General features: G+C 44.3%; 1 protein-coding gene across 3 annotated transcripts in view; it reads right to left on the bottom strand.

The window, feature by feature from the left end:
• Window positions 1-23843, bottom strand: part of TMCO3 (transmembrane and coiled-coil domains 3) — a 60004-nt gene that overhangs the window by 3824 nt on the left and 32337 nt on the right. For all 3 annotated transcript variants that reach the window (XM_068268096.1, XM_068268094.1, XM_068268095.1), the window contains exons 11-12: window positions 23472-23551; window positions 3141-3290 (exon numbers count right to left, since the gene is read on the bottom strand). In XM_068268096.1, the coding sequence (XP_068124197.1) occupies window positions 3141-3290; window positions 23472-23551 (230 nt within the window). The remainder of the gene's footprint in view (window positions 1-3140; window positions 3291-23471; window positions 23552-23843) is intronic.

Genomic DNA, 23843 nt, shown 5'->3' with positions numbered 1-23843 from the left:
TCACCACCCATCCTGAAAAGTTTTTCCCCCTCACACATACTAAGGTGCTACAAACAGGAAGTTAATATCACCAACCATTCCCATTTTATTAAGGTGTATCCAATTAAATGGCCCTCCCTGTATATTGTCAGCAGAAATTCTAATGGAGTAGCACGCAAAATCCAGGCTTTTATAAGTCAGCTATGGTCCCCTCCAAAAGATTTAGGGCAGTTTAATGCCCTTGTCATGGGTGTTAGGACACATGGCTCCCAACTGTCCCTCTTTTGGAGGGACAGTGCCTCTTTGGGAACCCTGTCCCTCTGCCCCTCTTCATTCCTTGTATGTCCCTCTTTCAGGACTGATGTACAGATTTATATAAATATATGTATTTTATCTACTGAAAAATGTTTGACTCTAAACTTTATTTCCATCCTTTAAATTAATATATTTCTTATTTTTAACATGTTAATATGAAGGAAAATATTGACTAGGGGTGTCACAGGGGCGTGATTAGGGGTGTGACAGGGGCATGGCTTAAGAGTCCCACTATCTTATTTCAAAAAGTTGGGAGGTATGAGGATATAGTGTCATAAGTGGGTGGTAGAGGTCTCAAAGAATTGTCCAGTAGGTGTCACCTGAGAGGTACAATAATTGTGCGGGGGAGTGGTGTGAAGAAAGACACTCACAGTATTCACAGTGCCAGTCACAGTATGACAGAATACCCAAGCAACTCGGGGCGACCCAAAACCAGTATGTGACCCAACCACAGTATGGGACCGTTAGAAGGTTGCCAGTGTGCTTCAATGTTGCTGAAAACAGAAATCAAGGGCTGCTGCACCGGTTTAGATGGAGGGGGAGAAGTCAAAACTGTCTGTCTTCCAATTCTGAATTCACAGTTTAGGGCTACTATTAGTGTCTAATTTATGAAATCCCGAGGTCCCCACCCCAAATCACTAAAATGTGCAGACAAACATCTGTTACAAGTCCAAGCAAAGCTATTTTCCACACAACATTAAAGAGGAGCTGTAGTGAAAACAACAATGAATAAAATTGCTTATTTTTCACAATATTAATTTATAGATTATTTAGTCAGTGTTTGCCAATTGTAAAATCTTTCCTCTAGTAAACTTACATTCTGAAATGTATCACTTGTGGTGACATCTTTAGTTCTACCAGATCTGTGTGGAATGTTCGTTACTGTGAGTTCTATGCACAGAGGGAGATAATGCTTGCTTGGCAGTTGAAAAAAGCCGTTACTTCCCACAATGCAATGAGGTTCACAGACAGCAAACTGTCAGGACCATTTTCATGACATCACACTGTGAGAAGGGTTTCACCACAATATCCCGCGTACAGACCCCCCTGATGATCTATTCGAGAAAAGGTAAAGATTTCTTGTGAGCAAGGGGGTATGGGCTACTGATTGGAGTGAAGTTTAATCCTTGGTTAAAGTTCCTCTTTAAAATGTATAGACACGAGTTATTAACTAAGATATCCCACATCCTGCCTCCCTCCAAGGGAAGGCCCAGGTAAATGGCAGCACGCCTCCCACTAACTCAAGCGTGGTGTGCCTTCAGCTCAGGTCAAGCTTTCAATCATGTGGTGGGTGCATATAGAAAATGTGAGTGCAGAGGGAGCCCTTTTAGGTATCACATGTAAATGTAGAAGCTTTTGGTCATTTGTCATCTGGGTACCGCTGGGAACATAAGGTCAACTTTGGATTGGTGACCGAATGAGTGTCAGACTCAACAGAAATAACACAGGAATATGAAGTTTTATTTACGGATTCAGGCAACCAGAAAATAAAAATTGTAATACAGAATTACAGTGGCCCAGGGTCCCCTCCGCTGCAGATGCCAACCTCGCCAGGTCAGCATCTTCTGCGCCGCACGCGTGGCTTTGAGCCCCAGACCACGTGAGCGCGATCACAAGCAGCACGGCTGACTGCTCGTGCAGGCGCATAAGATGCCGACCTGGCTAAGTCAGCATCTGCAACGGAGGGAAACCCTGGGCCACTGGTTGGGAGAGGAGCTGCAGCGAGGGACACAGGCTACCATGGCTTGGAGGAAGCCCCAGGTAAGTAGACTTTGCACGTTCCCTTTAAGAACTTGCTACTGAAACTACTCAGACAATAAAAGATATCACTTCTTAACACTATATTTTCCTGCTGCAGACAATGGCTAAAAATGCTTAATTTTACTACTATAAAATGTCACAGTGACAAGTTGCAGCTGCAGCACAGTGACTATCCTGCCCAGGTGCTTAACAATAGACCCTGCAAGTAATGCAGGCGCAGGGAGGCCCAGAAGCCACAGGGGGCCCGTTCTAAGGGCCCATTCACACTTGAGCCTTTTGCCGGCGATGTCGGCAAAACGCTCAAACGTTAGTGCTAAAGTAGTAAAAGTCTATGGGCCCGTTCTCATTTGGGCGATTTGCGCTAATAGCCGGAAATCTCCCAAAACCGCTAAACGCAAATGTGTAGCCTGCACCATTTTCAGCCGATTTCCCGGCGATCGCGTTTCAGTGCTATAGAAGCGTAAAATGTGATCGCAAAAAAAAAAAATATTAAAAAAAAAAACGCCAGGTGTGAATGGTGATTTTTTGGCATTAATCACCTAAAAAACACCGGAGGAAAACGGTAGCAAAATCGCTAGCGTTTTGCAATCAGCAAGTGTGAATGGGCCCTCAGAGACTGACAACTAAGGGCAAGGAGAGAAAGAACTTTCTGCTCTCTGCACAATTGTTCTAATTGCTGCATCTGCTCAGCCACGGATAATGAATCATACAAAGTTTCGTAGGCATACATTTGGAGACAGTCCCTATTCATTGTGCAGCAGGCTCTTCTGTACAGCGCCCACCCTCCAACCTCTCTACCCCTCCCCAAGTGCTGTGTACTGTAGTGATGCTGGAGAAGTCTGCAGAGGCAGTTCTGCTTCATCACAGATGGATAGAGAGTGTAATACGCTGGGAGCGCACGTCTGTCGGTTTTCTGTATGCGTTTTCTGCACACCTTGTGTGTATGCATGTGTGAATGCGGTTCTCGGTTTACCTGTGCAGAAAGGCGGGGGGGGTTAGGGGGGCATCCAAAGTTTTGCAGGGGGGCCCAGTGATTTCTATTTACATCCCTGATCCTGCCACAGGAAAAATAAATAGGGACTCACCTCACGAGATATGATCCCGGACCTGCGGGCTCTGCTGCCTAAAACAAAGGAGAATTCACTGACTTGGGCGAGGCCCGAAGACACAATCCACTTGATATGCTGACTACCTTTTGGTAGGATCAAAGACAGCACGAGAACAGCTAGAATAAACTGTTGGGAGGCAAACCCAAAAAAAAAAAAATGATTACATACATTGCTATAAAAAGAAAGAGTTCATACAGCGAATGCATTTTATCCAAAATATTTCTGACACCTTCTGATTAAATACTATCTTGTGACACAAGAACCCCAGTAACAGACAACTCCTGTCTTTCTCAGGCCACATTACCTCAGCAGGGAATATTACCACCGACCAAATAATCTCTTTTAACATGTTTACAGAAGCTACTGTATGTACGGTAAAACCTTGCATTGTGGGTAACTTGGTTTAAGAGCTCTTTGCAAGACAAGAAAAAAATGTTATGGAATATTGACTTGATATACAAGTATAGAACGTATAGGCCCGTCACATCACAACTGAGTCGATGGTTCTTCTCTCTTTTAATGCTGCTGGATTTTACTTAACCCCCTTGGCGGTATGAAAAATACCGCCAGGGGGCAGCGCAGCAGTTTTTTTTTATTTTTTATTTTTTTAAATCATGTAGCGAGCCCAGGGCTCGCTACATGATAGCCGCTGCTCAGCGGCATCCCCCCAGCCCCGCCGATCGCCTCCGGCGATAGGTGATCAGGAAATCCCGTTCAAAGAACGGGATTTCCTGGAGGGCTTCCCCTGTCGCCATGGCGACGGGGCGGGATGACGTCAGCGACGTCGGGACATCATTGGGAGACCCGATCCACCCCTTGTCGCTGCCTGGCACTGATTGGCCAGGCAGCGCAGGGGTCTGGGGGGGGGGGTGCCGCGCGCCGCACCGGATAGCGGCGATCGGGCGCGCGGCGGCGATCGGGGTGCTGGCGCAGCTAGCAAAGTGCTAGCTGCGTCCAGCAAAAAAAAAATTATGAAAATCGGCCCAGCAGGGCCTGAGCGGCACCCTCCGGCGGCTTACCCCGTGTCACACACGGGGTTACCGCTAAGGAGGTTAATCTGAGTGCATTGACTACAATGGGCCATATGCAATTAACTTTTTCACCTGAGTTATCTCCTAGGAGATAATTTTCATCTTCTCTTTAAAGAGGAGCTGTTAGGTATAAGGTCTCAGAGAAAATAAACACATATATCAGTAGCTAAAGATTGGCTGTACTTACATTACATATGCATTTCACTGTCCACGTTTGGATTTCACAGAATTTGTATATAGTATATGCAGAGATAGATGCTCCTGACAGCTCATGGCAGGCTCCATGTTTTTCTGTCAAATGTGTTGTCATGTCCTGCCTGCTTCCTGATCACAGATAAGCTCCTACTTGAACAACACAGTGTGCAGTGAATATTAATGAGCCATGTGGCAAGGAACAATAGCTGACTCCTGCAGTGTACTCTGCCCAGAGATTTATCAGTGCTACGCGCTGGACTGATTAGAAGCTGCTGTAACGTCTCATTAGCAGCCGAGGGGAGGGCCCCAGAATGCTTTGCAGTTTAGTATGCGGCTTGCGTCCTTATGGGTCTATAACAGCCTTTAAGATAAGCACACATCAAAGGTAACTGAGATTTCTATCTTCACTAATGGCTTTTGGGCTTCCTTCTAAACTGTTTAACACAGGAGAATAGAGGTTTAAATTAGCTGCTGCAGCCTGACAGTTACTCTTTAAACTAAATTTTCAGCATTTTACAATTGAAACCAATGTTAGTTACCTGGTAACATCCTTTTTAGTAACCTCCAGGACAGGTCCACCACGAGAACGACAGGCTCCTCCCAGGAACAGGAAACGTCCAGATAGAGTACTCTATAAATCTTTGTCCAACCCCTTGATCCTCAGTCAATTCCAAGTACTGTTCCTAAAAACAAAGGGGTTTTAATATTCATACTGCATATACATATACTTTTCCTGTACTTATATACACATATAAATCCTTTACTTGGGTGGGTTACGGACCCGTCCTGGAGGTTACTAAAAAGGATGTTACCAGGTAACTAACATTGGTTTTTCCATTAACCTCCAGGACAGGTCCACCACGAGAAGATGAGCAAGAATCTTACCAATTTTGGGTGGGCTGACTGCCTGCAGGATTTTCCTTCTAAATGATTGCTGCCTTGCAGACATCAGGTTCATTCTGTAGTGTCTAGAGAAGGTGCTTAGACTTAAACATGTAGCCGCTCTGCAGATTTCTTCTGGCGTAGCACCCGCTCTGTAAGCCCATGAAGTGGCTGCTGCTCTGGCTGAATGGGCTCTAACTGTATCTAACACAGTATTTCCTGTAATCCTATAGGCTTCCTCTATGCATAGTTTTACCCATTTAGCTATAGATATTTTTGACATCTTTCCGCATCTTGTAGCACCTGAAGTGTTGACTAGCAAGGCTCTAGAACTCCTAAACTCCGCTACCCCTCTCTAAATAGCATATAAGACCTCTTCTGACATCTAACCCCGGCTCTTCTTCAAATGACGGTAATACAATGTCTTGAGATCTATGAAAATTTGTAGCTACTTTAGGCAGAAAATCATCACAGGTCTTCAGTATTACTTCATCCTTTATACAAAAAGGTTCGTCGCAACATAGGGCCTCTAACTCACTCACCCGTCTAGCCGAGGTAATAGTTATGAGAAATACAATCTTCCTTGTTAGGAGTCTGAAGGGAATTTCTGATATGGGTTCAAAGCGGAGCAGTGCTTTTCAGCGCTGCTAACTTTGGGCGCAGCCAGCGCCGCCATAGACTGTAATGGGAATCAGTCTATAGCGGCGCTCAGTGAGGAAGGTCGGCTCCGTCAGAAGACGGAGCCGAAGTTGCTTAAAAAACACAATAATTCGGCCTCCAGCAATCGCTGGAAGCCGAATTATTTCATTCCCCCACTATCCATGGCGGCCTGGAGGGGGAATAGTAATTAAAACGCCCCGGACTTGTGCAGAAGCAGGACCAGCCATATAACAGCTGGATCCTGCGCCCAAGTCTACCAGCGCCAAATTCACATGTACGCGTTCAAAGGGCTCTCTTTTCAATACCTTCAAAACTAAGGATAAATCCCAACTAGGAACTTTCCTATTTACCATACCTCGTTTGGATTCAAGGAGTAAAAACCTCCTGCACTCTGTGTCTTCCTTGTTTGCAAACATGTCTAAACGCGGCCGACCCCACTGCTTGGTAAATTTTCTGAACATCCTCTTTGATATCTCCATTTGTGTTTTTGACATTCTGTGTCTGCTCAGAAAGTCTGCCATCGTGTTCAATGACCTCTTCAGATGTATTGCTGACAATGAAAGGAAGTTTTTCTCTGCTATTGTTAATATGTCCATGGCCAGGTCCATCAGCTTCCTTGACCTTGTACCCCCTTGCCAATTTGCGTTTACTCTGATGTTCTCGGCTGCTGCGTCAGTTATATAGTCTGTGGCTTTGGAAACTACTTCTAATGATTCTAGAATCTTTTTCCTTAGAAACTCCCTTATCCACTTTTTCTTCTACTTTTTTTAACCTATAGGGATAGAACTCTTGCTACACATGTTGTAGCTTCTGCTGGTCTAAAATTTGCACCTGCTGCTGTTCAGGCCTCTAAGGGCAGATTCTACTTTCTTATCTTGTGGATCTTTCACATACCACAGATCCTCAAAAGCTAATTTGTTGTCTTTATTAACCTGTGAGAATGCTGTATCAAGTTTAGGACATCAATCCCAAGTCTTAACATCTTCCTCTGTAAACTGAAACCCTTTCATAAATCCCTTTGACATAAACAACTTTCTGTCCGGGTATTTCCACTGACTTAATATGGTATTCTTTGTAGATCTGTGTATAGGGAAAGTCAAAGATTCTTTTGGCTTCCTTCCGATATAACCTATCATGCATAGATACCTCTTCCGACTTCTTGGATTCAATATCTAAAGTTTTATTAATAGCCAAGATAAGCTGCTAAGTCTCATCAGCCGGAATCTAAACCTGGATATCTTCTTAATCTTAGTCTGGCTGTCCATATTTTTAGCAGAAGAGTCTGATTCATCATTATCTTCCTCTTCACCCTCCATATCTTCTTCCTCAGAGGAAGATACAATATTTCTCTTTTCACTTTTATGTTTAATAGGCTGAGACTCAGCATTTGGTATCTCCACGGCCGGCATGGTCGTACTCGTACCTGGAATTACTGCCTTTGCTGCTGGGGGGATAGCAGAGGCAAATACTTTCTTTAATGATTTAATTGTGTCAGCCATTTCCCTTTTAATAGCTGACATTAATTCTTCCTTTAAACCCCCTGATTGTCCCTGTATTAGCTTTACTAAACAAGGTTGGAAAAACTGCACATTATAATTATGGGCCATCTTTGCACCACAGAGCGGGCACCGCCTTCTTGGCTTTGTCGGCTTAGTAGACTCCGGGCCCTATAACATAATCAAACAACAAAATTAATGTCATCCCTCTTTCTCAAACAAAAGGGAAAACACCCTGGTGCACAAATATCAAGAGTGATAGCAACCCTGAGACCAGGAAGGAAGGAACATGTATAGACATATCATATACATATAATCCATCTGATATCTATAATATATATTTTCTTTGCATATAGTCGTCAAGGGAGTATATCATAAAGGCCAATCATGTAACTGTTATGCTGCCCATACACTAATGATTTACACATATATACCCATATATATCTATGAGGCATTAATATCCAACCATATATATATACACATCTCCTTATATCTCCCTGAATAATCTGCACCAGCATTCTATTCTATGCATAGTTATACAGACCTCAGATCAGACGCTAAGCAGGCTGTTATGTTATACTGCATAGTCTCAAAATTAATAACAGACCTCAGTACAGACGCGGCATAGGGCGTACAGCTCATACCATATAGGTCACCAAGCCTCTGCCACGCTTACCTTTCCTGGCTCCTGCTTAGCGTCCATCCCGCTCCGTTCAGCACACGAACTGCCGAACCATGCAGGCTTCCGGCGTCTCTTCCCCACGCGCCCGGAAGTGACGCTGCGTAAGGGCGGAAGTACGTCACGCGTACGCCGCCATTGAGGGCAATCAGCTGCCTACCCTCTGGAGGCCCGCATGACTATCCACGTCACTTCCTGCGCGCCATTAGCCTCCGCTCCAGGGGAATCATGGACGCCGCGCGTGTCCTCCGGATCCACCGCAACTCGGGCAGCCAGGACAGCCATGGGAGAAGGTAACCATCGCTTTCTCCCCACCAGACCCCAATACCTCTCTAGGCAGGTCCACCATCCGCCGCCAACCGGGTCCCAAACACACCTGGTCTGAAGGACCGGCGAGCGACAAGAGCACTCCTTGTTCCCTGGAACAGGAAACGTCAACTGAGGATCAAGGGGTTGGACAAAGATTTATAGAGTACTCTATCTGGACGTTTCCTGTTCCTGGGAGGAGCCTGTCGTTCTCGTGGTGGACCTGTCCTGGAGGTTAATGGAAAAATAGTACCCAAAAGTTGGTGAAAAAGTACTATCAAATTTATTTTTAGTATTTTCTTGCTTGTTAGTGGCTTAAAAGACATTTTGTGACAAGTTGTGAAAATATCACTTAGGAGAAAACTTAGGTGAAAAAGGTAATTGCATATGGGCCAATGTCCGATTTCAAGGATATCCTCAGAAGTGGGTAAAGCAACTGTCATTAGATAAGTTCCTTAAAGCCACACACACACACGCACACACAAAAAATGGGGTGAGCCAACAGAAAGCAATGATTCTGTTATTGTGAAAGTTTTTTTTTTTTTTTACATTTTTACTTTATACAGCACAGTGTTTTGTATTACATATTTTTCTATACATTTTTGGATTGTGGAACAAATCCTTTGAGATTCTAGTAATTGTTATAGGAAATTCACATTGCTTTAAGAGTGCTTCCAATTACAAGCATGTTTCTGGAACAAATTATGCTCGCAAACCAAAGATCCATTGTATTTTGCAGCGTTTTAAGATATGTAGCACTAGCTATTGCAGTCACTGCTGAGCACGATGTGGATTATGACAGGTCCTGCTTTCTTTGTAAAAATGATTACAGTTGAACACCCAACACACCAATCCCAGCTGTTGGCAAAACACTTCTGTCCACTTCCACATCTCACTTAAAGGACCACTATTGCAAAAAAGTGTAAAATTTAAAGTAAAATTTAAACACATACAAAAAAGAAGTCTGTTTCTTCCAGAGTAAAATGAGCCATAAATTACTTTTCTCCTATGTTGCTGTCACTTAGTAGTAGAAATCTGACAGGTTTTGGACCAGCTCATTTCCTCATGTGGGACTCTCAGCATGGTCTTTATTCTTTATAAAGACAGTCCCAGAAAAATATTTATACAAAGATGCTGGCAAGCTTTCCTGCTCACCGTACACTTTTTTGGTAGTTGGATGGATCAACTGCCATTTACTAAGTGCTTTTGAAAATAAAGAAACCACTGAGAATCACCCATGAGGAGATGAGCTGGTCTAAGACCTGACAGATTTCTACTACCTACTGTTAGTCACAGCAAACATAGGAGAAAAGTAATTTTTAGCACATTTTACTCTGGGAAACATGTACTTCTTTGCATATGTTTACTTGTACTTTACATTTAAAGGGATACTGTAGGGGGGGGGGGGGGGTCGGGGGAAAATTAGTTGAACTTACCTGGGGCTTCTAATGGTCACCCGCAGACCTCCTGTGCCCCGCAGCCACTCACCGATGCTCCGGCCCCTTCTCCGGTTCACTTCTGGAATTTCAGACTTTAAAGTCTGAAAACCACTGTGCCTGTGTTGCTGTGTCCTCCCTTCCCCTGATGTCACCAGGAGCACACGGCGCAGGCACAGACCATACTGGGCCTGCGCAGTACGCTCCTGGTGCCATCAGCGGGATTGAGGACACGGCAACGCAGGCGCAGTGGTTTTCAGACTTTAAAGTCTGAAATTCCAGAAGTGAACCAGAGGCGGGGCCGGAGCATTGGGGAGTAGCTGCGCGGGCACAGCATGTCTGCGGGGGACCATTAGAAGCCCCGGGTAACTTCAACTCATTTTCCCCTGACCCCTCTACAGTGTCCCTTTAATGATTTTCGTGATAGTGGTTCTTTCAAGTAAATATGAGATGTAATAAAAATAGAAAATATACATACCTGGGGCTTCCCCCAGCCCAGTTCAGCCTTATCGGTCCCTCGCCATCCTCCCAGGCCACCTGGTAATTCAGCTAGAATGCGCATGCATGGCCCAGCCGCCCCCTATTGTGATCCCGTCACCGGGAGTGTTCTGTGCCGGCACAGTACTACTGCGCAGAAGCAACACTCCCAGCAGCAGATGCGCAATTGGGAACGCACGCAGGACTGCACCTGCCCAGACTGGCTGCCTACCATTGAATCCATGCGGCTTGGGAGGACACAAGGGACCGATGAGGCTGAATGGGGCTGGAGGAAGACCCAGGTATGAGATAGATAGAATATATATATATATATATATATATATATATATATATATATATATATATATATATATATATATATATATATATATATATATATATATATATATATATATATATATATATATATATATATACACACATACACACACACACACAGTGGTGTGAAAAACTATTTGCCCCCTTCCTGATTTCTTATTCTTTTGCATGTTTGTCACACTTAAATGTTTCTGCTCATCAAAAACTGTTAACTATTAGTCAAAGATAACATAATTGAACACAAAATGCAGTTTTAAATGATGGTTTTTATTATTTAGTGAGGAAAAAAAACTCAAAACCTACATGGCCCTGTGTGAAAAAGTGATTGCCCCCCTTGTTAAAAAAAATAACTTAACTGTGGTTTATCACACCTGAGTTCAATTTCTGTAGTCACCCCCAGGCCTGATTACTGCCCCACCTGTTTCAATCAAGAAATCACTTAAATAGGCGCTATCTGACAAAGAGAAGTAGACCAAAGCACCTCAAAAGCTAGACATCATGCCAAGATCCAAAGAAACTCAGGAACAAATGAGAACAAAAGTAATTGAGATCTATCAGTCTTGTAAAAGGTTATAAAGCCATTTCTTAAGCTTTGGGACTCCAGCGAATCCACAGTGAGAGCCATTATCCACAAATGGCAAACACATGGAACAGTGATGAACCTTCCCAAGAGTGGCCGGCCGACCAAAATTACCCCAAGAGCGCAGAGAAAACTCATCCGAGAGGCCACAAAAGACCCCAGGACAACATCTAATGAACTGGAGGCCTCACTTGCCTCAATTAAGGTCAGTGTTCACGACTCCACCATAATAAAGAGACTGGGCAAAAACGGTCTGCATGGCAGATATCCAAGGCGCAAACCACTTTTAAGCAAAAAGAACATTAAGGCTCATCTCAATTTTGCTAAAAAACATCTCAATGATTGCCAAGACTTTTGGGAAAATACCTTGTGTACCGACGAGACAAAAGTTGAACTTTTTGGAAGGTGCGTGTCCCGTTACATCTGGCGTAGAAGTAACACAGCATTTCAGCAAAAGAACATCATACCAACAGTAAAATATGGTGGTGGTAGTGTGGTGGTCTGGGTTTTTTTTGCTGCTTCAGGACCTGGAAGGCTTGCTGTGATAGATGGAACCATGAATTCTACTGTCTACCAAAAAATCCTGAAGGAGAATGTCCGGCCATCTGCTCGTCAACTCAAACTGAAGCGATCTTGGGTGCTGCAGCAGGACAATGACCCAAAACACACCATCAAATCCACCTCTGAATAGCTGAAGAAAAACAAAATGAAGACTTTGGAGTGGCCTAGTCAAAGTCCTGACCTGAATCCTATTGAGATGTTGTGGCATGACCTTAAAAAGACAGTTCATGCTAGAAAACCCTCAAATAAAGCTGAATTACAACAATTCTTCAAAGATGAGTGGGCCAAAATTCCTCCAGAGCGCTGTAAAAGACTTGTTGCAAGTTATCGCAAACGCTTGATTGCAGTTATTGCTGCTAAGGGTGGCCCAACCAGTTATTAGGTTCAGGGGGCAATTTCTTTTTCACACAGGGCCATGTAGGTTTTGAGTTTTTTTTCTCACTAAATCATAAAAACCATCATTTAAAACTGCATTTTGTGTTCAATTATGTTATCTTTGACTAATAGTTAACGGTTTTTGATGAGCAGAAACATTTAAGTGTGACAAACATGCAAAAGAATAAAAAATCAGGAAGGGGGCAAATAGTTTTTCACACCACTGTATGTATGTGTGTATATATATATATATATATATATATATATATATATATATATATATATATATATATATATATATATATATATATATATATATATGTATGTATGTATGTATGTATGTATGTATGTATGTATGTATGTATGTATGTATGTATGTATGTATGTATCTATCTATCTATAATTTTTTTTATTACATTTCTGGTACCCTTTAAAAATGTGTGTTTTTAGATGCAATATACACATACCAAACATTGAAAATAATGATTTGTGTGTGCTATGTGCAGTTTAGACATACAGTGGAGGAAATAATTATTTGACCCCTCACTGATTTTGTAAGTTTGTCCAATGACAAAGAAATGAAAAGTCTCAGAACAGTATAATTTCAATGGTAGGTTTATTTTAACAGTGGCAGATAGCACATCAAAAGGAAAATCGAAAAAATAACCTTAAATAAAAGATAGCAACTGATTTGCATTTCATTGAGTAAAAAAAAAGTTTTTGAACCCTCTAACAATAAAAGACTTAATACATAGTGGAAAAATCCTTGTTTGCAAGCACAGAGGTCAAACGTTTCTTGTAATTGATGACCAAGTTTGCACACATTTGAGGAGGAATGTTGGTCCACTCCTCTTTGCAGATCATCTCTAAATCCCTAAGGTTTTGAGGCTGTCTCTGTGCAACTCTGAGCTTGAGCTACCTCCATAGGTTTTCTATTGGATTAAGGTCCGGAGACCGACTAGGCCAATCCATGACCTTAATGTGCTTCTTCTTGAGCCACTCCTTTGTTGCCTTTGCTGTATGTTTTAGGTCATTGTCGTGCTGGAACACCCATCCACGACCCATTTTCAGTTTCCTGGCAGAGGGAAGGAGGTTGTCGTTCAGGATTTCACGATACATGGCTCCGTCCATTTTCCCGTTAATGCGATTAAGTTGTCCTGTGCCCTTAGCAGAAAAACACCCCCAAAGCAAAATGTTTCCACCCCCATGCTTGACGGTGGGGACGGTGTTTTGGGGGTCATAGGCAGCATTTTTCTTCCTCCAAACACAGCGAGTTGAGTTATTGCCAAAGAGCTCTATTTTGGTCTCATCAGACCACAGCACCTTCTCCCAGTCACTCACAGAATCATTCAGGTGTTCATTGGCAAACTTCAGACGGGCCTGCACATGTGCCTTCTTGAGCAGGGGGACCTTGCGAGCCCTGCAGGATTTTAATCCATTGCGGTGTAATGTGTTTCCAATGGTTTTCTTGGTGACTGTGGTCCCTGCTAATTTGAGGTCATTCACTAACTCCTCCCGTGTAGTTCTAGGATGCTTTTTCACCTTTCTCAGAACCATTGACACCCCACGAGGTAAAATCTTGCGTGGAGCCCCAGAGCGAGGTCGATTGATGGTCATTTTGTGCTCCTTCCATTTTCGAACAATCGCACCAACAGTTGTCACCTTCTCTCCCAGCTTCTTGCTAATGGTTTTGTAGCCCATTCCAGCCTTGTGCAGGTCTACAATTTTGTCTCTGACATCCTTGGACAGCTCTTTGGTCTTTCCCATGTTGGAGAGTTTGGAGTCTGCTTGATTGATTGATTCTGTGGACAGGTGTCTTTTATACAGGTGACTAGTTAAGACAGGTGTCCTTAATGAGGGTGACTAATTGAGTAGAAGTGTCTAACCACTCTGTGGGAGCCAGAACTCTTAATGGTTGGTAGGGGTTCAAAAACTTATTTCACTCAATGAAATGCAAAGCAGTTGCTATCTTTTATTTAAGGTTATTTTTTCGATTTTCCTTTTGATGTGCTATCTGCCACTGTTAAAATAAACCTACCATTGAAATGATACTGTTCTGAGACTTTATTTCTTTGTCATTGGACAAACTTACAAAATCAGTGAGGGGTCAAATAATTATTTCCTCCACTGTAAAACTGTAGAGGTGCCCAAAGGGTGTAAAAAAAAAAAAAAAAAAAAGGAGAGGTGTGGTAAGCTTATCCTCATTAACCACTTGAGGACCGCCCCCAGCCGATGGGCGGCGGCAAAGACCGGGCCCAAACGATCGCAATACGCCCATCGGCGGGGGCGGCATCAGCGGTGGCTGTGCGGCGATCGCGTCATCAATGACGCGATCGCCGCCGGCAATAGGCTCCGCCCACTCTGCACGGAAACCCGCCGGCCAATTAGCAGCGCCGGCGGGTTTCAAATGCGGCGATCCGGCCAATCAGAGGAGTATAATACACTTTGTTATTGTAACAAAGTGTATTATACTGGCTGCCTCCTCCGCTGATGGTCACTCGTCGTGCGACCATCAGAGAGGACGGCAGCCTTGCAGCTAAGTGTAACACAACACATTTTCACCCACACAGACCCCCCGATCGCCCACCCCAGCCCTCAGAACCCCCCTGACCACCCCAGCACACCAGCATCTGCACCCCACCACCCACCTAAAAACCCATCAATCACTCCCTGTCACTATCTAGGGACGCTATCCCCTAGGTTAGGTCCCTAACTGCCTCCTAGGGTCCCCTGATCACCCCCCCTACCCTCAGATCCCCCCCAGACCCCCCTCCCAGACCACCCCCCTGTATGCTGTATACAGCTATATAGCTGTCTTACCCACTGATCACCTGTCTATCACCCATCTATCACCTGTCTATCACCCCTTGTCACCACCACCCATCAGCGCAGACCCTAAACTGTCCCTTGGGGGCACCTGATCACCCACCCAGACCCTCAGATTGCCCTCAGACCCCCCCCCTCCTGATAACCTCCCCAGTGCATTGTTTACATCTATTCTCCCCTGTAATCCCTCACTGATCTCCTATCGTCACCCCCTGTGTCTGCCACCCACCAGATCAGGACCCAGTCTGCCCCGTGCGGGCACCTAATCAACCCCCCACACCCTTAGATCGCCCTCAGCCCCCCCCCCCCCCCCCCCCCCCCCCCCCAATCACCTTCCCAGTGCATTGTATTTGATTGTGCTGCAATTGTATTTGATTGTGCTGACATTCAATTTCATTGTGCTGACATTCAATTTTATTGTGCTGTAATTGTATTTGATTGTCCCGTGATTTTTTTTGATTGTCCCGTGATTGCCCTTTGATTGGCCCCGTGATCGGCTTTGATTGTCCCGTGATCGGCTTTGATTGTCCCGTGATCGGCTTTGATTGCCCTTTGATTGCCCTGTGATTGGCCTGTGATCGGCTTTGATTGTGTCGTGATTGGTTTGATTGCCCTGTGATTGGCCTGTGATTTGCTTTGATTGGCCTGTGATCGGCTTTGATTGTGTCGTGATTGGTTTGATTGCCCTGTGATTGACTTTGATTGTCCCGGGAATTGAGTGCCCTGTGATTGGCCTGCGATTGCCCTGTGATTGCCTTTGATTGTCCTGTGATTGTTTCTGATTGCCTCCGATTCCCCACTCGCCACCACCCCCCTGTCACTATCCAAGTGATCTAAAAACAGTGAAAACTGTCACTTTTTTAGTATCACTAGTGTTAGCAGTTAGGCCAGTTAGCTAGGCCCCTTTGTAAGTGTCAGTTAGTGCTCAGCCCACTGCACCACAGTCACTAATTAGCGTCATCACTGTCGCTAATCAACATTGGTACTATATAGTATCTGTAAGTGATCATTACTGATCGCAGTCAGATCTATTAGGGTCACTAGGATCCACAAAAAAAAACGCAGTGTTTGCCCGATCAGGCCTGATCGTTCGCCTGCACTTGCGTTCAGCCCGCCCCACCGCAGTGACAGAATTTTTTTTCTGATCACTGCAAAAAACACTGTACAATAGCTGTGGCACTGTAAACCTCAGTTTTGATTTATTTTTTTTATCAAAACTCAGTGAGCACAGCTTTCTACCTCTCAAATACTCCCTTTTGCTAGGTAGGTGCTCTTTTTTCTGCGTAGTCTCAGAGGAATACCCCCTAAATTTAGCAGCCCACCATGGCAAGAAAGGGGTATTCCGATGATGAGGTTCTCAGGTACATGGCCCAGTCGGATGAGGACGATTGGGACGCCTCATTCGACGAATCTTCCGGGTCAGAGTTTGAACCTGAATTGAGCAGTGGCTCACTGACCGATTGTGATGACGAGGTTGAGGTCCCGGCTAAAGCCAGGCGTACCACACCCCATGTTGTTGGACCGCAGGTGGCGCAGGATCAGCCTCAAGGGCAGCAGAGTGGTGTTCGTGCTGGTCTGAGATTTCATGGTGGGGCAGGCACCAGCAGCACAACATCTCCTGGACCTAGCACCAGTACTTCCGTAGACCCTGGTGAAGTGGCGAGCACCAGCATGGAAGTTGAAACTGGTTCGGTGGCACGTGCAGTAAGATCCCAGTCGCAGCCACCAAGAAGACGGGCCCGTACTACCCCTAATTTACCAGAGGTGCTGGCAAACCCAAATTGGCAATCCCCTGATTCCGCCGCACCCGTACTTCCCCCTTTCACCGCCCAGTCTGGAGTCCAGGTGGAGACAGATAATCTAGGATCGGCCCTAGACTTTTTCTATCTGTTCTTCACCCAGGATCTCTTGGACTTAATTGTGGCAGAGACCAACCGTAAGGCCACACAATATATAACCGCCAATCCGGAAAAGTACCTTGCCCAGCCTTTTCGGTGGAAACCAGTCCAAGTTTCCGAAATGAAAAATTTTTTGGGCCTTCTCCTTCACACGGGACTAGTAAAGCAGAATGTGTTGCGGTCTTATTGGTCTACGGACCCAGCACATCATGTTCCCCTGTACTCTGCGGCCATGTCCAGGACACGATTTGAGAACATCCTGCTCTTCCTGCACTTCAATGACAACGAAACCTGTCATCGAAGTGACCACCCTGCTTTTGACCGGCTCCACAAAATTCGACCCCTCATAGACCACCTGTCATCCAGATTTGCAGATGCTTATACCCCTGACCAGGACATCTGCGTAGACGAGTCCCTCATACGCTTTACCGGGCGCCTTCGCATCAAACAGTACATCCCAAACAAGCGCGCCCGGTATGGGGTGAAACTGTATAAGCTCTGTGAAAGGGCCACAGGCTATACATCTTATTTTAGGGTCTATGAGGGAAAAGACTCAAAATTGGAGCCGGTCGGATGCCCTGACTACCTGGGGAGCAGTGGAAAGGTTGTGTGGGACTTGGTGTCACCCTTGTTCCAGAAGGGGTACCATCTTTTTGTGGACAATTATTACACAAGTGTGGCCCTCTTTCAGCACTTAAAAATAGAAAAAATCCGATGCTGTGGCACCGTGCGGCCTAGTCGCCGGGGCTTCCCCCAACGGCTCATTACCACCAGACTTCAACGGGGGCAGAGGGCCGCCTTGTGTGCTGACGACCTGCTCGCGGTGAAATGGAAGGACAAGAGGGAGGTTTACTTCCTGTCCACCATTCACGCAGACACGACAGTTGAAATTCAACGGCGAACTAAGGTCATTGAAAAACCCCTTGTCATCCACGAGTATAATACTAACATGGGAGGGGTGGACTTCAATGACCAGAGGTTAGCGCCCTATTTAGTTGCCCGAAAAACAAGACGCTGGTATAAAAAAGTGTCTTTTTACCTCATTCAATTGGCAATTTACAACAGCTTTGTTCTCTACAGTAAGGCTGGGAGAACTGGCTCGTTTATTCAATTTAATAAACAGATCGTGATGGAACTCCTGTATCCAGGAGGTGCCGTGGCCCAACCCCAAGATGCAACTAGCCGGCTGCATGGAAGGCATTACGCCTATCCAATTCCGACTACCCCAGGTCAACGAATCCGAAGAAAACGCTGTCGTGTCTGCAGCAGGGCTGGAATAAGGCGTGACACCACTGTTTATTGTCCCACCTGTCCTGACCAGCCTGGCCTATGCCTAGGGGAGTGTTTTGAGAGGTACCACGAGCAGGTACACTATTAGAGAGTAGGGAACTCCACACACAGCGGTAGGCACACAAGGGTCTCTCAGTGCTATTTCACACTGCTGCGATGCGTTAGGGCAAAATGCCTAGCAAAAGTCACACTTTGCGGTCCCCCCCTACGCCGGAAGTGCTTGACTTAACGCTAGTGCATGCCTACGTTACTGCGTGGCTTCTGTGGCAATATCGATCGGCGCGGAAGTCATGTTAGTCTATGGCGACGCAGTTCATTACTAGGCCGAATGCTACTCTTGTGGTATTGCCTGAAGGTCTGTTTTGGACGATACGGTGCGGCGGGCTCGACCCACCGGATATGTCAATATGCAGTGTGAAACCAAACATCGGGTTTCCAGAGACCCTAATACACAGGGCTGCCAGAAACCTCTCCTTTCACTTGGGACAAATTGCGTAATGTATTTCGCCACAACTCTGTGCAATTTGCACTTCGCACATTGTTCCATGGGGGAGGAGAGGTTTGTCCTCGGGAGGTAAGTTAAAAAAAAACAAAAAACAGGTAAGCAAAGAAGTTAATGTTTGGTTTGCAATGTTAAGTTTTTTATTAAAAAAGTTCAAAGGTTATTAATGTTAAACAAGTAATTGCTTTGCTGCTTGCTTGTTTTTTGGGGGTTTTTTTCCTCTTTTTTCCATCCAATAACCTTCCAGGTGGACCGAGCGAATGACTAACCAGCTGCAGTACTGATGGTGCATCCTGACAGAACGTTGCGCGTCTGTCAGCTTACACACAAGTCGGTGCATGCAGCGCTGCAGGACGAGATTTCTCCTCCGCAGTCAAAAAGATACGTTTGCCGAGGCATATGGGCCGAGGAGTGGTGTTGGGGATTCATATGCTTTGGCAAACACTTTGTATCAAAAAAGAACTCTGGCAATGATTTGTTCATCCACATCGATCGGTGTGAATGGATAAATCAGGTTTGCCAGGGCATACGAGCTGGTGGGTTTGGATTTTTGGGGCGGCAGCTCCTATGTCCTGGCAGACGCCTTCCCCTCCTTTTTGTATTGTTTTGTCTTTTTTTCTTCTCTCTTTTTTTCTATCCAGACCGACCAATCAGCTGCAGCACTGATGGTGCATCCTGACAGAACATTGCGCGTCTGTCAGCTTACACACAAGTCGGTGCATGCAGCGCTGCAGGACGAGATTTCTCCTCCGCAGTCAAAAAGATACGTTTGCCGAGGCATATGGGCCGAGGAGTGGTGTTGGGGATTCATATGCTTTGGCAAACACTTTGTATCAAAAAAGAACTCTGGCAATGATTTGTTCATCCACATCGATCGGTGTGAATGGATAAATCAGGTTTGCCAGGGCATACGAGCTGGTGGGTTTGGATTTTTGGGGCGGCAGCTCCTATGTCCTGGCAGACGCCTTCCTCCTCTTTTTTTTTTTTTTTTTTTTTTTTTTTTCTCAAAATTTTTTGGCAGATATTTTTTCATCCACATTGATTGATTGTTTGACGTTCATTTTTCCTTTCAGCCCACAGTGCATTACCCTTATGCCCAATATAAGGAGTATAGCAGAAACTCCTAATACTGGCCATACATGTAATGATTGCAGAGACCCTAAAATGCCAGGACAGACCCCACGAATGATGCCATTTTGGAAAGAGGACACCCCAAAGTATTCCGTGAGGTGCATGGTGAGTTCATAGAATGTTTTATTTTTTGTCACAAGTTAGCAGAAATTGTGGTTTTGTGTTTGTTTTTGTTTTTGTTTTTTCACAAAATGTCATTTTCCGCTAACTTGTGACAAAAAATAAAATTTTCTATGAACTCACCATGGCCCTCATGGAATACCTTAGCGTGTATTCTTTCCAAAATGGGGTCATTTGTGGGGTTTGTTAACTGTCCTGGCAAGTGGGCGGGGTGCTAAATTTTGAGCACCCCTGTAAAGCCTAAAGGTACTCATTGGACTCTGGGCCCCTTAGCGCAGTTAGGGTGCAAAAAGTGCCACACATGTGGTATTGCCGTACTCGGGAGAAGTAGTATAATGTGTTTTGGGGTGTATTTTTACACATACCCATGCTGGGTGGGAGAAATATCTCTGTAAATGACAATCTTTTGATTTTTTTACACACAATTGTCCATTTACAGAGTTATTTCTCCCACCCAGCATGGGTATGTGTAAAAATACACCCCAAAACACATTGTACTACTTCTCCCGAGTACGGCGATACCACATGTGTGGCACTTTTTTGCACCCTAACTGCGCTAAAGGGCCCAAAGTCCAATGAGTATCTTTAGGATTTCACAGGTCATTTTGCGGAATTTGATTTCCAGACTACTCCTCACGGTTTAGGGCCCCTAAAATGCCAGGGCAGTATAGGAACCCCACAAATGACCCCATTTTAGAAAGAAGACACCCCAAGGTATTCCGTTAGGAGTATGGTAAGTTCATAGAAGATTTTATTTTTTGTCAAAAGTTAGCGGAAAATTGATTTTTATTGTTTTTTTTCACAAAGTGTCATTTTCCACTAACTTGTGACAAAAAATAAAATCTTCTATGAACTCACCATACTCCTAACGGAATACCTTGGGGTGTCTTCTTTCTAAAATGGGGTCATTTGTGGGGTTCCTATACTGCCCTGGCATTTTAGGGGCCCTAAACCGTGAGGAGTAGTCTTAAAACGAAATTTCTCAAAATGACCTGTGAAATCCTAAAGGTACTCATTGAACTTTGGGCCCTTTAGCGCAGTTAGGGTGCAAAAAAGTGCCACACATGTGGTATCGCCGTACTCAGGAGAAGTAGTATAATGTGTTTTGGGGTGTATTTTTACACATACCCATGCTGAGTGGGAGAAAGATCTCTGTAAATGGACAATTGTGTGTAAAAAAAATTAAATTGTCATTTACAGAGATATTTCTCCCACCCAGCATGGGTATGTGTAAAAATACACCCCAAAACACATTATACTACTTCTCCTGAGTACGGCAATACCACATGTGTGGCACTTTTTTGCAGCCTAACTGCGCTAAGGGGCCCAAAGTCCAATGAGCACCTTTAAGCTTTACAGGGGTGCTTACAATTTAGCACCCCCCAAAATGTCAGGACAGTAAACACACCCCACAAATGACCCCATTTTGGAAAGTAGACCCTTTAAGGTATTCAGAGAGGGGCATGGTGAGTCCGTGGTAGATTTCATTTTTTTTTTGTTGCAAGTTAGAAGAAATGGAAACTTTTTTTTTTTTTTTTTTGTCACAAAGTGTCATTTTCCGCTTACTTGTGACAAAAAAATAATATCTTCTATGAACTCACTATGCCTCTCAGTGAATACTTTGGGATGTCTTCTTTCCAAAATGGGGTCATTTGGGGGGTATTTATACTATCCTGGAATTCTAGCCCCTCATGAAACATGACAGGGGGTCAGAAAAGTCATAGATGCTTGAAAATGGGAAAATTCACTTTTTGCACCATAGTTTGTAAACGCTATAACTTTTACCCAAACCAATAAATATACACTGAATGGGGTTTTTTTTATCCAAAACATGTTTGTCCACATTTTTCGCGCTGCATGTATACAGAAATTTTACTTTATTTGAAAAATGTCAGCACAGAAAGTTAAAAAAATCATTTTTTTGCCAAAATTCATGTCTTTTTTGATGAATATAATAAAAAGTAAAAATCGCAGGAGCAATCAAATAGCACCAAAAGAAAGCTTTATTAGTGAGAAGAAAAGGAGCCAAAATTCATTTAGGTGGTAGGTTGTATGAGCGAGCAATAAACCGTGAAAGCTGCAGTGGTCTGAATGGAAAAAAAGTGGCCGGTCCTTAAGGGGTAGAAAGACTGTGGTCCTCAAGTGGTTAAGACTGGGATCAAACGGGCATGTGCTCAAATATTTTGAACCTGGCACCACAAGCTTGCATTTGCTATTGTAACCACAAGCTTGTTTCAACACTAATTGCAATCATGAATACTAGATGTCAAAGTTCTTAAAGATACCATATCAGGGGAGAATTATGTGGGCAGCCACTGCAAATCTCATTTTGGAAATGATTGCTACCTTGCTTTAAATGCCTAAACACTAGCTATAACGCTCTCTGACTCACTCCACTAGGAACAAATTCAGGACACAAAATAAAATGACATATAAAAACACCTGGTCTGCATGCTAGGGCAGTAATTAGGATAACATACTTAAACAAATATATACTTTTCAGCATTTTCTAGCAGATCAGTAATAACAGCTTCCGTACTTCAATGTCTAATACATACATGTCAAACTCTGGCCCTCACATCCATTCAATTTGGCCCTCAAAGGGATTCCCCCCGTGCATTATGATTGGCCCACTCTAGACCACCAGGGACTCTATACTGGAGGTGAAGCCCTAGAACACCAGTGACGACTATGTATTATGGGGGAAGGTAGGGGGAAAGCACTAAATACTAGGGAACTGTATAGGAGAGGGTGGGGGCCACTAGACACCAGGGAACTGTATAGGGTAAGGTGGGGGCCACCAGACACCAGGGAACTGTACAGGGGAGGTAGGAGGACCAAGGACCACTAGACACCAGGGAACTGTGTAGAAGTTGAAGGGGGGCAATTCGACACCAGGGAACTTTATAAGGTGGCTAGGTCCTAGTGTTCAATTTTGGCCCACTTTGTATTTCAGTTTGACACCCCTGGTCTATTGGATCTTTAAAAGGTTTAGATCACCGATCTAGCTGGTAGAATACCTACTTTATAGAATAGAATACCTACTTTGGAAAAGGAAAACGATATCTAAAGCAGGGCTGGAGGACTTTGGCAGTAGAGGGTCAAGAAGACAAAGGGGTCGGGACCTATTAGGACATGTTTATGGGCAGAGACGGAGGACAGGACAGTGGGTGATCTCAGCAGGTACGATACATAGGAGCAGTAGCTATTAGACTCCCTCTCCAATATACTCCGCCGACAGTATTCTGCATTTGGAAGCGGGGGACATCACTTGAAACCTAATTAGACCAGAGGAGGGAGAAGATCCACTGCATTGTGCATTTCAGGGGACACGAGGCTACAGGATACACAGGGTAAGGCAAATGCTTTGTTGCTCACTCAGCATAGACTAAAATATAAAAAACGGATTTGATACAAAGAGCCAAAATAATCAAATCCATAATGGGCTGTACAGCCCACCTTTGAAGTGAAACATTTACTATTTACATATGTATACAAAAAAAAAAAAAAAATAAGAACTTACCTTCATTATCACCAAAGTTAATGTCAAGGACAAAAGGATGGTCAACTCATATATTACAAATGTTGGAAATACATGAAGCCCTGTAAAGTAAAGAATATACCAGAATGTCAACTGTGTACTCGCCTAATTTATCCAATAAAATGTCAGTACTGTATATACTCGCATATAAGCCAACTCGCATATAAGCTGAGGTACCCACTTTCCCCCATAAACCAGGAAACAATGATTGACTCGCATATAAGCCCCCTCCCCAGGATAAATAACCAGATGGTCCCCCAATAAGAGGCATCCCAATACCCAGTAAAAAAAAAGTCAGATGTGCTCCCAGTATGAGACAGCCCCCCCCCTCCCTATAGCCAAATAGACCCCCAG

This window comes from Hyperolius riggenbachi, chromosome 2 (genome assembly GCF_040937935.1).
Source record: "Hyperolius riggenbachi isolate aHypRig1 chromosome 2, aHypRig1.pri, whole genome shotgun sequence".
In the NCBI taxonomy this organism is placed as follows: domain Eukaryota; kingdom Metazoa; phylum Chordata; class Amphibia; order Anura; family Hyperoliidae; genus Hyperolius; species Hyperolius riggenbachi.
This window is presented reverse-complemented; position numbering and strand designations above follow the sequence as displayed.